The following is a 13,504-nucleotide window of genomic DNA, read 5'->3' on the forward strand; positions in this document are numbered from 1 at the left end:
ACTGGCCACTTTAAATACCCTCTCATGATTGGCTTCATGTAGGTCAAGGGTCAATGAGCTTACCAAACAAATGTGGTGTTCCAATAATTAGTGATAAAGGTATTCAAATCAATAAAACAACAAGGGTGCCCAAATGTATGCACCTGCCTACTTTTGTTTAAGTAATTATTGCACACTTTCTGTAAATCCTATAAACTTAATTTCACTTCTTAAATATCACTGTGTTTGTCTGCTATATGATATATTTAATTGAAATTGCTGTTCCGAACAACCAATGATACATAAAGGAAAATCTTGAAAATGATCAGGGGTGCCCAAACTTTTTCATACCACTGTATATGTATATATATGTATGTGTATATATATATATGTATGTATGTATGTATGTATATATATATATATATATATATATATATATATATATATATATATATATATATATATTCCCTCTCTCAATCGCTCCCCCGCTCTTTCACACACTTTTTATCCCTGTCTCTTTTCCTCTCCAGTCTCTCGATGACAACAGCGGTGATGATTCACGTTATGAATCACAGATATTTTTTAATGTTTCAGCCCACATATTTCTCTCTCTCTCCCTTCTCATTTCTTACTTACCCTCCCTTGGTAAATGCTCATTCTCTGTCTTGCTTTTTTTCACTTTAACGTTTCCATCTGTGGTAAAATCAATAAAAACATTTTTTAAAAGAAAGTTTCAGTCTGTGGCTGGCAGGATTTGTCTTCACTCCACATCAGAGAGACAGAGGAGCCAAAATATGAGTGAATGTTGAACAACCTCTATCTACCATGTTTTACATTAATCTGTGCCTACTGGTTGTTAATCACCTTAAGCCTTAAGTAGAAACTATAATTAAAGATTACAAATGTTACTTCCACTACTGCCTGCCTGCACTCGCAGTTGGTATTTGTGGTTATTTATTCATTTTTCAGTAATCCTCTTTTGAGTGTGAATACAGTGGATTCTGTCTGCGTCAGACTGCTGACTATGGTTTTAAATAACTCCCATCACAGTGAGTCAAGACCCATCGTTCACAGCAAGAGCTTGTCACCACTGGATGGGTCTTATCAGAGCTACTTGCTGTTGTGCACACACAAAGACCTGTCACATGTGCACACACAAACACATGCACTCCCACAGTGGCTCATGACGTACATCCAGCCACATTGTCAGTAGGGGCGATGAGAAGTGCGAACCAGTCAGCCAGTTTGCTAACGTCAGTGAGGATTAAGCCTCACTCCCTGAGAGGATAGAGCAGCACATATCATATTATGAAGAGAGGTGATTCTATTGATCAGCTTCAAGAATAAAAACTGACTTTGTATTGTGGGGTTTGGCCTATGCTCTTAGGTCTGGTTGCGTTTAAGCAGCACCTCCAGAACTTGGCGAGGACCAAAGGCATCCTGGAGCTGAACAAAGTCCAGATGCTGGTGGAGCAGATGGGGTCCGGGGAAGGGGCCTGCATGGGGACCCTGGGACCACAGCACCACTTGCACAACCTCCTGGAGGTCAGTCTTACTGCATAATCTCACACACACACACACACACACACACACACACACCCTTCACGCAAACCCATTAAAAAATCTTTCCCTTTCTAAACCCGTTATCAGTCAGCTTCAGTCCTTCTACTATCCTCACCCCATGCTGTTGCGTAACACCAGGAGAGGCCACCAACTGGGGCTTGTTTACTGTCTCCCGTCCCCCTGCGGCCTGGAGCCTGGGCCAAAGTGAATGCAGCCATTGTTGAAGTCAGTCAGACTTACCCATAGTAGTGACTGGCACTCAAAGGGCCCAAGCTGAAATCACACACAAAGACAGGCACACACATACACAAATGATACACATACAGAAACACTGCAAGGGGAACCATTTGAGGGAAAATATCATAGAATCAATGGCCGAAGCAGACAATATCTAGTTGTTGTCCCTTTGTTCGTCTCTCATAATGCAATAACACTTTGTTGGTTATGATGATCTGGCTCCATCATCCTTTTAATTTGCTTTCATTTCATATAACTACGATGTAGTCCCTGTGGTACATGCCATTTAGAGAAAGGCATCTGGCTGATCAGTCACCACACAGGCATTTGGGCAGGAGAACATAGATAATCCAGTTAGACCCAATGATGAAGCACCCAGACCCTGACACAGCTTCATTAGCCGACAGGAGAGGGGATCTGGGATAAGTGTGTCCACATGCATGCGTGTACATGAACATAAACATCCCTTGTTCTAATGCTTTATGTTTTCGATTGAAGGGTGAGGCGTCCAAGCAGCAGGAAGGCCTAGCTTTATACCAAGGTGGGCCGCAGCCACCTCTCCTGTCCCGCAGACAGAGTTTAGAGACACAGTACCTCACTCATAGACTACAGGTACAGTCTTCACCAACTTCACCCGCCTGTCTGGCTCACTTCAGACAAACAGCTGTTTTGGGAAACATTCAGTGATATCATTTAGAAATGAAATGGTTATGGGATCTGCCACGATGCAACAATAATGAAACGGTTTGTAGCCATTGTAACCATGGTAATTATCCTAAACACGGTCATCAGTCCCAATCTCTCTTTTGCTCCAAAGGCCAATGTTTTAGCAAACAGTCCTGCTAGCTGCCAACTTTTCTGTCAGGACACTCGAGGTTTAGAGCAACAGCTGCAGGAACACAGGTAAATAACACTGTATATGTCCGCTCACACATTTCCTATTCAGTGCTTTTCTCTTGTGTTCTTTTAGCTCTCGTGACATTTGACTGCTGAAAGATTGAATTCAGAACAAGGATCAGAGCAAAAGGATTTTCTTAAATGCAAATAAATCTAAATAAAAACGGTTGGTTATAGATTGCACTCTAGTCAGAGAGCTGAACTTTTTTAAACACACAGAAATGAAACTACAGTAGGTCTCAGAGCTACAATTATCTTGCCTGATATCAGACTGAAATACCATGTTTTGTGAATTAGATAAAAAATAGTTTGCTGCATAGTTGGGCATTTAAACATGGGTGTCATTGGGGATTGAGCTAGATATGTAGGAAGATGGTGTCCCCATTCTTAATGCCATCTACTAAGTTCTGATTGGGTGGCTGTTTCTCCAACGTCAATGAGTCAAACGGGCCTTTTTAAATTGTTGAATAAATTGATAGCGATTTACACCGGACAGAAACTACCATGTTTGAATTCTGAGTTTTTTGCAAGCTTTTGGTTTGTCCTTGTGTTGATTCAAAGTGTTGTTTTGGTCTAAGTGGGATCTACTGCGCTCCCAACAGACTGAACCAGAAGAGGATGTACCTGCAGCCGTCGCAAGGCACGGGGCTGCAGGTGTACTTCAACCAGATGCAAATAGCTGAAGGATCCTACCCGATAGGAGGCCCTGCTCTGGACTCAGTGGCTTCTCAAAGTTCCCCTCGGGGCCCCCCCATGTCAGCCGCCCACCAGCCTCAGCAGCAGGGCAGTCCTCAGGCCTCGCCTCCCTTCAGCCAACCCCATAGCCTGAGCCCCTTGATGGAACCGGGCGAGGGCCTGGTTTATGATCCCTACATGAGCCACCACCACTACACCCAACATCTGCCTCCTGGATCTCACCTCCACCACCAGCTCCACCATCCTCTGCCTCATGAAGCCTCTGCCAGCAGCCTGGGCTTCAGCTACCCTGTGGGCTGTGAGCAGCAGGCCTTGGGGCCTTCCAATGAGGGTCTTCACCAAGAGCAGTATGAGTTCCCACTGGGCCCCGCTTTGTTGCCCCCGCCTGCTCCAGGAGAGGCTGTGGCTGGGATTTTGGCTGGGCCGGGCCAGTCAGACAGGCTGGGCCTGCCTGAGCTGCAAGGCTCTCTCCTGGACAGCGAGATGATGGAGACTGTGGACTCCCAGCATGGCTTTGTACTAGTCAACTAAAGCCAGCTGAAGGGTTTAATAGAAAGCAGTATTAAGCAATGAAAACCTACATAGCACGAAGAGCAGAGTGAATGAAGATGTAAGTGGAGGCCACAAGTGTAGCAATGGGGAAGGAAAAGTGTTTACGACTAATACAAACTTCATTTCTTAGTTGTGGTGAATCTCAGACAACCATTCTACGGCACTCCTCCTAAGCTCACTTCCTTTTCTCCCTCTCCTCCTCTGTTCTTGCTCTCATCAGCTCTATGAGGCTAACTCGGCGAGGCTGTTGTTGTCATGGACGTTGTCACACCTGTGAAGATTGGGCCTTGCAGCCCGGGAGGTGCTGCCAGAGTGCAGCGTTTCACCAGGAAAGGGTTCGGAAGAGAACTAATTTACCACCGACTGTCGGACAACCATAAGGACAATAGATAATATTTAAAATAGGACACCTTCTACATCAATAGACTGGTTCTCAAAACACTTCTGTGGATTTGTTTTTATTATTTCAGTAGATTAAAAAAAACAACTGAACAGAAAAATGGCCCTCATTTATCATGGTACCATATCACCGCAGATTCAAGTGTTGAAAGTGTTTTTTGCCCATTTTACAGAAATAATTGTCCACACTGACGTGGGTGCAAAGGACAACGTGGTGGCTATATTTATGAGGTTTCAACACTAACATATACAGTAACCCTAACCATGCAGATTGAAGCACCACATTGATTAGTTATGCACCGTTTGTGCTTAACAGTGCTAAACTCTATCCCAGCAGTTTTTGTAGTTTTAATTAATGAAAAAATAATATATACAGCACAATTCTGTAGCTGCAGGCTTTTTGTGTGGGCCATGTGACATAAATAATAGCCTTTGGTTTTTTAAATAAATTGTAACTACTGATCCTGATTTATTTCTTACACTACTGAACTACCTTTTTCCAGCTTTCCATCCGATCCCTGACACTTGCCAGGTGGCAACTATTTCACAGTTGAATTATGGGTGATGCGTTTGCCTGATAAATGAGGGCTGATGTAATTAACATGTGTTTGGTTCGGAAGTTGTGGTGTTTTAGACAGTCAATGTTATTCTATTTTTGTGGCAATACTGAAGCAATATTAATCCTTAATGTTGAGGGGTTATGGATGGAAGACTCACTTTGACAGCCAACTCTGATTGGTTCCTGGGGACCTGAGTCATCAGCAGTGACATCACTTGTGCTGATGATGTAACCAGGACATAATCTCCCCCTCACTCGCCCTGGAAATGCAGGGACAAGCCTGGAGAGAGCGAGTGTGATTATGTTTGTTTGCACAATTCATACTGCAACTCTTCTGCATTCATGACATAATTTGTCGGGAAAAAAAGACAAACACTGTATTGACGTCTCCTGTTTAAAATAACACAAACTGTGCTTTACCCCTCAGGGCACAGTCGTAGCTTTTAGAATAATTCTGGTTTACATCCTCAATGCTCCAGTCATGACTCTGTGTTGTTAGATTATTCATGTGTATGATCGTGGAATGGCCCCTTAACGATTCCTGCATTGGACTTAAGTGAAAGAATGTTTTCTCTCTGACATTGTGGTGGCTGTGAGACGAAGACCAACAGAATATCAGTCACCTGACACTGGATTTTGACTACATGCTCACCACCGCTCTTTGACTGACAGGTGAATCGGAAACGAGATGAAAGACTTTTCTTCTTTCTTTTTTTTTTTTTACAGCACTTGGACTGTGTTTAATCTACTTGAAGCGCACAGATGTATCTTCTCTGAAAGAAGATGATGATGATGATGATTGAAAAAAAAGAAAATAACTACTTTTCATTGGAATAACAGGACAGCTAACGTCCGAATGTAACGATGAGATTATTGGACTGTGACAAACTGCCAAACTTCGGTGATCTTGGGTTTAACTCTTTTTTTAGTGTTTGTTTGTCAGATTAGCCTTCGAAACAAAACGGTCCGTCAGTCGGTCGACTACTGAGCAGATGTTGTAGAGTTCACAATCGGACTCTAAAGTACAGGTGTGGTTTGACTAGAAGACTTTAGAGTTGCAGTTAACGGTCTTAAATGATGGCTAAAAAATGTGGACCAACTATTTATTTACTGTTATAGTCCTTTGCAAGACTTAAAGGAAAAATCCACCCTAAAATTGACCCAACAGTCCAAATTAATTTTATGGCGTATTTACATGTTTTTTTTTAAAAACGTAAACATTATTATTGCTGAAGATTTGCTCAATATCTTAAAGGAAAAATCCACCCTAAAATTGACCCAACAGTCCAAAATAATTTTAAGGCTTATATAAATTGTCCGCTCTACAACAGAGTACAATGTTGGCAATGCACAGTTTTTTTTCAGTGAAAGTTTTTAATCTAATTAAATGTTTAGTATAATTAATTAATATGACATCACGTGGAGATATTTCTCGCACATAACATAACAAGAAAACGGCAAGTTTTAGTGAATCACCTTTTAGTTCCGACATTGAACAATAGACTGAGACACTAATGATTTGACAACAATGGCCTCGTTGGACCAGAATGCACCACGTTCCCAATACATGTTGCTGAACAGGTTGTGTGGTTGCATTAATTGTTCCTCCCATAGATTTATAAATGATTGATATGTTTATATGGTAATACACCCACTGTTTATTGACGGGAATGAGCTCACACCCAGTGTGTGTCTCATGATGAAAAAGAGGAGGGTTCAACATGAAATTAGCCTTTTGTAGTTCATGTTGTCGATACATGATCACGTGAGTGTCACGGGGTGGGTTTTGCCTTTAAGTGAATATTGTGATGATTATTTGCTATCAGGCTAGAACCGCTACAGGATGACCTGTGGAGGTTTATTACTTTGACAACCAGGGGAAGAAGAGATGTAGCCAGAGAGGAGGAAGTGGGAAGAGGTTTGAATCACGCCGCTGTTTCCTGACAGGTGAAACTAACCAAAATCTGTAAGAAACGCCTTTCCCAACAATAATGGACATAAAACACATTTCTTTCAAAGAAAGACCAGACACAGTAATACTCTATCTGATTGTTGATTTTAATCCAAGAAAGAGAAACACTTCTTTGTACAAATTAGTGGTGTAGTGAATCTTCGGTGCACCGAGGTGTATTTTGTGTGGAATGTGAAAAAGTGTTCAGTGTGCCTTCTACTTTCCCATTTTTTGCAAAATTAGGTTTTTAAATTGCACTTATTTCTGGTGGCACACTTTTATCATTTAATTTTCTTATTTTTCTTTATTCTTCTTTTTAGAGCCAGTTTTTACAAAGGTACAAAACCAAAGTCCCTCAGAAGTTTCCCTGTACGACCCACCGTGTGGTGTTTTGGAGCTTCTTTGTCAGTTTCTCTACAGTGCTTTTTCTTGTTGGTCAATCGGTGTATGCCATTTAAAAGTATTATAGCAATATTTCTCTAGTTGAAGACTAAAGTCATGAAGATTCTAGTGGATGTGTTTCCAAGTATCATAATTTCACCTCCTGCTGATAAAATAAAACATCAATCTATTAATAGAAATCCACTTTTGTATTTACCTTCATTGATGTTGAGCACACATAAGCTAACTTGCTGTTGAGATTAAAAAAGGTTTATTGAACGTAAAGAGTTTGGGTTGGTGGAGGTTTTCTTTTGTGTGTCTCAAGTCACATAAGTTGGTGTGTTGTGAATACGTTTAAATGACGCGTTAGTGTTCATCCTGGTTATTGAAACAAGGTTACAGAGCTGACACTTAAGTATTTTCACACACTCAGTCTGCCATCTTCCCCACACAATCCAATTGTCCTGTAACTACAAATTGCAGCCGTCTCATGGCGCCCCGGGTTGCATGTGTAGGCGTTGGTTAATGACCTGGAAAATGAATCACACCGAGTGTGTCATATAATAAACTGTTGAGTCATAGAACTAAAAGCTCCCGAAGCGGTAAATCCAGCAGGAGCTCAATAACTGGTGTTGTTGCGTCGTTTTAATATTTATATTGTCTAAAGCGAGACTTTAATTACCGACTAAACATTTTGTTAATGCTGTCACAAATGTGTTTTCATATTTCTAGTCACAACTTTTGAGGAGATGACAGATACTGTATGCCATACAAAATGTAATTTTATAGTATAACTTAAAAATATATAAATGCAATAGTATACCACAAAAATCATCTTAATGTATAGCATAGGACTTAAACATTTTATAGTTTCGTATACCATACAATAATTAATAATAAAGTGTGCTACAAAAAATTTAAAATAATTCTATTTCATTCAAAAGATCAGAACAAAAGCTCATAGTACAGTGTGTCATTAAAAAAGCACAATGAAAAGCAGAAATAAATGTCATAGTATAATATGACAGTCATTCAAATCTCATAGTGTAGTTACCATAAAGGTTGTCAAAGTACAGTACATCAATAGTATACCGTTAAAGTCACACAATTTACGTAGTATAGTCTGCCATAAAAAACATTAAAAAGTCACAAATATATAATGATGGTATAAAAAGTACGCTATTAAAGTCATTAGAAAATGCCATGAAAAAACAAACTAATAAACTTAAAAGGTGCACTCCGGAGTGTGGAGCGCTCCGCAGGTGCGTCCTCTATCCCCTCTGCTTTGTAATTTGAATGAATACATCCCATAGATGGCTGATCCTCTGTCTAGACTGCAAGTGCATCAGATGTGTTTTTCATTTTGCATGTCGCACACAACAAATACACTTCAGTCAATCAAAGTCACTGAGCTGTCTGCTTAGTCACCCTCATTCACTGACACAACCAATTGCATTATCTTCTTAGTATAGTATGCAATAACAACTATAAAACATATCATTGTAACGTATGCCATACAAATAAACATTACAATAGCATATTATAGTATGTCATGAAAAAGTTCGGAAAAATACCCAAATCAGAGTATAGTATTCCTCAAAGTATACCATTAAGAAAAATCATTAAAAATGTCCTATATCATACATCGTATATACTATATATATATATCTATATAGCTCCTCCTATGAATCGCCACCTTAACGTGGTGGAGGAGTTAGAGATGCTCAGTGATCCTGGGAGCTATGTTGTCCAGGGCATCAGCCCCTGGTAGGGTCTCCCAAGGCAAACAGGTCTCGGGGGAGAGCCCAGACTAAGAGCGGTTCAATAAACCCTGATGATAAGCAGCCCACGGATTGAAGCCACCTTGCCCGGACAAGGGAAACCGGGGCACCCTCCCGGAGCCAGACCCAGGAGGGGAGCTCGTCGGCGAGCGTCTGGTGGCCGGGCTTTCGCCCATGGGGCCCGGTCGAAAAAACACCATGGAGCAGCAGTCACCCTGTGGACCCACCACCCGCAGGGAGAATTATCGGGGTCGGGTGCTATGTAGACCGGGCGGCGGGCCGATCGCCGGCGGCATAGACTAGCTCTAGGGACGTGGAACGTCACCTCACTAGCGGGGAAAGAGCCGGAGCTGATGCGGGAGGCGGAGCGGTACCAGCTAGATATAGTTGGGCTCACCTCCACGTACAGCATGGGCTCTGGAGCCAAGCTCCTGGAGAAGGGTTGGACTTTGTCCTTTTCTGGAGTTGCCCAGGGTGAGAGGCGCCGGGCGGGAGTGGGGATACTCACGAGCCCCCGGCTGAGCGCCGCGGTGGATCCTGTACGGGAGGTCTTCAACTCCCACCTCCGGAAGAACTTCTCACAAATCCCGAGGGAGGCTGGGGACATGGAATCCGAGTGGACCTTGTTCAAAGCCTCTATTGTGGACGCGGCTGCTCGGGGCTGTGGCCGGAAGGTCATCGGTGCCTGTTGTGGCGGCATCCCGAGAACCCGGTGGTGGACACCGGGGGTGAGGGTAGCCGTCAAACTGAAGAAGGAGACCTTTCGGGCCTGGCTGGCCCAGGGGTCTCCTGAAGCAGCTGACGGGTACCGGCGGGCCAGAAGGGCTGCAGCGACGATGGTCGCGGAGGCTAAAACTCCGCGACCAACAGGCCATGGAGAAGGACTTTCGGTTGGCCTCAAGGAAGTTCTGGCAAACCATCCGACGGCTCAGGAAGGGAAAGCAGGGTCTACCCCAGGCTGTTCTCAGCAGGGGGGGGGGAACTGCTGACCCGGATTGGGGACATCGTCGGGCGGTGGAAAGAGCACTTTGAGGAACTCCTAAACCCGGCCAACATGTCCCCCGGAGGGGGCAGCGCCTGAAGACTTTGGGGGGGATTCACCCATATCCCTGGCAGAGGTCGCTAAGGTAGTCAAAAAGCCGGTGTCTGCCGGTAGTTGAGATCACTAAGCGGACGTCATCATTTAGTTCATCTCCATGGCAATCACCTGTCAATTTGTGTCAAACTACATGAAACTCAAAACACCTTCTTCTGATAGTAAAGGGGGGGGGCGTGTCCCGAGCCGAGCCGAGCCGAGCCCTGATTGGTTGACCTCAGTTTCACATCCGAGGAAAAAGTCTGCATACTGGAAATGCGTCGAGAGCAAAAATCTGCTATGAGAAAATAGTCACTTCGCAACGCTGTTCCAGAGGTTTAAGGATCATGGAGAGAAGACGTCAATCCAATCAGCCCCTCAGACAGAGAACAGCTAATTCCGCTAATCCACCAGGTTAGGGTTGGGTTGGGTAAGGTGGGTTCATAGAAACCAAGGTCGCGACCTTCTATTCTTTGAATCGGACGCTTTTACAACACACATTATGAATGGGTCACTCGGACTCATCAGGTTTCTCGACGTTGCCTCACATTTAGCATCATTGTGAATTTCATGCAAAGTGAATGTGATTCTGTGAAAAGAGTTGCACGACAGCGGCTTAAGGTGGATCCACCAAAGAGAGAGAAACAGCACCTCCTGTTCTGGTATGAGAGAGAGAGAGGAGCCCAGATAAAAGGCAAAGGGATATGTCGACACACTTTCCTTACATTTGAAAAGTGACACAGAGCAGCATATTTCCCTAATAGATGGCAGCATTTTTCCAGGTAAACGTGGTTATTTATAGTATGATTTCAGAGCCATTGTCTGCAGACCTTCAGCTGGCTGTCTGTCAGACTCGTGGGGGAAGAAAAGAAAGCTGATACGAAGACAGTCGGTGGTAATCTTCTTTCAGTAAAATACCACAATATCAGAGGCCTATTCACTCATCAGGTCAAAGTATTCTGTAATGACATCAATGGTTGCCATGACAACGAACAGAGGGTGCTATGACAACTTCCTAATGCGTCTTTTTAGAGCAGGAGATCACAGCACTGATGAGAGAGAGAGATTTTTTACTTTTATAACAAACTGGGCCTTTTTCTGTGCTATTCACAATGCAAGACACCCCAAAATGAACATAAATCATTTACACAGCAAAGTCTCGTGCCGCTGTCGCAAATGCTGCAGCTTTATTTATTATTTATTATATCGTCATTAAAGGTCATGCTGCACTCGTAGGTATTTGTCCCCCATTATTCAGCTTAGTCTTTTATCTCCGAGTACACGCCGAACACATGCTGGCCAGCAGATGGACAGAGTCTAACACCCCAGACCAGAGGACCCAGTGCTGCTGGACGTCACAGCAAAGCAGAGTCTCACATGTTTGCTCCGGTTTGATCAAAAGACGTTGTGTCTGGTTTCTAAATCTTTGCTGCATCACTGACATGTGACAGCATAACGAGAGGACGGGGAGCCGGAGTGACACGGCGACTTGAAGAATATGACTGATGTTTGTCATGTGTCACCTTGACAGCATCTGACCTCACTGTGCGTGCGTGCGTGCTATAGTGTGTGGGGGCTTTGCTTGACTCCTTTCATTATAAATGACACAGTCCTGGGAGGCAGCTGCATTGACGTCAGGGCTCTCAGCGCTGTCGAGGGCTCTGCTGCCGAAAACCCTCCAAATCACAGGATCTGAATAGAAAGAAATAGGTTGCTGCTGTTTCATTACTGCCTCGTGAACTCAAGTGGATTTAGGAGAGGAGGGGAGGGGAGGGGGGGGGAGGGGGATTAGCCCTCGCCCTCAAGTAATCGTGTTTTAATGAAGATTTTAGGTTGTAGAAAAAATGTAGTTCAAAGCTTTGGCATGTTCCTCCTGAGTCTAGATCGCCAGCTTAAAAAAAAATACCTCAGTATAGAACAGTTTATGTGAGGATAAGGCGAAGTATGGTTAGGTTATCAGTCTCAAAGGTTCCATAACATTTATCTGTTCCTACTTCACATATCGCAACAGCCCTCAATAGCTCTCTCGCTGTAGCAGAATGTGCTGACACAGCAGCTGCACACACCTGTGCTTTCCAGTGTAGAGTGCATAAGAGGTATAGAAACAAAGGGCTGGGTGGAGGATTGGGAGGGCACATGGCTCAGAGGAGGAGGGCTGATGGGAGATTTGAGGAGATTAAAAAAGGAAAGTTGAGATTCTCAAAGATCTGTGCCATGTGATTTATTGCCCTCATCCTCTGTCTATTGGTCATTTTGAATTAACAGATAGATGTCTTGTGCATGTGGCACAAAGCAAAGTGCCACATGCACAAGACATCCATTTGCTGTGCCAATATTGCTTTAAGGCTAAGATGCAAACTTGTTTTTCATACATTCAAACTACACACGGCTGAGAAAGACAAATGTTCTCTCAGCCCGTATTGTGCAGCGTTCCTCTCCCCAGCAGGTGTCAGCTGCAGGTCCTGCTCTGCTCTGCAGGTTCTCTGTGGACAAACCCGCCCAAAGGACTGCGCCTTCGTCTCTCCAGCAGCAGACGACCAAACACGAGGCCGGAAACATGCCGGATGAATCCCAGATGTTCTCAAGTAGTTCACAGGCTGAGAAGACATATCTCATGCTTAAAATGATATTTATACAAAGCAGACTATTTATCATTCTTATAGGTTTTATATAACGTCACAGAGCATATAATTAGAACATCGATACGCAATTGTCCAGCAAGACCATCCAGTCTGACTGTGCTTGCGTTGCATGAACACTAAATTGGACATAGACAGAGATTCCTTTGCTTAATAGTAAGAACCGATTAGCACTTCAGTGGCTCTTGAATGGCACTTACTGATGGTATTTTTGTAGTTTGGGCTTTCTTGAAGAAATGTTACTTTCTTGATTCTTGTTGTTCTGAGTTTGTACTCATAGTTGAATGCACTTATTGTAAGTCGCTTTGGATAAAAGCGTCAGCTAAATGACATGTAATGTAAATTCACCAGAAAGCCTTTGTCTCCATCATGAAGGCTGGTGGAGGCCTCGGCCTGCTTTGGGGACACTTATTCTGAAGATAGAGAAAATGAATGCAGCAAAAAAGAAAATTACTCAGGAGAACTCTGCTGCAGTCTTGCACGACCACCGTGGATGAGCAAATGAGCCCAAACATAAAGCCACAGCTACATGCAAGTGGCTTCATAGCACATTAAGTCCAAGAGGGGTGGAGTCCGAGTCAAGACCTCAACAAATCCAGAACATTTGGCAGGACTTAAAATATGTACTCATGGTCACTGTAGACTAAATTTAAGCAATTTGCAAAAAAGAATAAAACTAAAGCTCCAGCTCTCGACAGAAATAACATACCAAAGCATCACTGTCTTAAAGTATTGACGCATAGAGGGTGAATAGTTCAGCAGTTATATAGAAATATAGTATGCCATAAAATATAT

The 13,504-nt window shown here is 43.3% G+C and overlaps 1 protein-coding gene across 3 annotated transcripts in view; it reads left to right on the forward strand.

The window, feature by feature from the left end:
* sik2b (salt-inducible kinase 2b) overlaps nucleotides 1–7,499 on the forward strand; it is a 41,799-nt gene extending 34,300 nt beyond the window's left edge. For 2 of the 3 annotated variants that reach the window (XM_034549310.1, XM_034549313.1), the window contains 4 exons: nucleotides 1,367–1,524; nucleotides 2,278–2,391; nucleotides 2,597–2,682; nucleotides 3,255–7,499. In XM_034549310.1, the coding sequence (XP_034405201.1) occupies nucleotides 1,367–1,524; nucleotides 2,278–2,391; nucleotides 2,597–2,682; nucleotides 3,255–3,903 (1,007 nt within the window). In that variant the 3' untranslated portion in view covers nucleotides 3,904–7,499. The remainder of the gene's footprint in view (nucleotides 1–1,366; nucleotides 1,525–2,277; nucleotides 2,392–2,596; nucleotides 2,683–3,254) is intronic. The other variant, XM_034549311.1, reaches the window with a different exon arrangement.
* Nucleotides 7,500–13,504: the final 6,005 nt, after the last annotated feature.

Source organism: Cyclopterus lumpus, chromosome 13 (assembly GCF_009769545.1).
Source record: "Cyclopterus lumpus isolate fCycLum1 chromosome 13, fCycLum1.pri, whole genome shotgun sequence".
In the NCBI taxonomy this organism is placed as follows: Eukaryota; Metazoa; Chordata; class Actinopteri; order Perciformes; family Cyclopteridae; genus Cyclopterus; species Cyclopterus lumpus.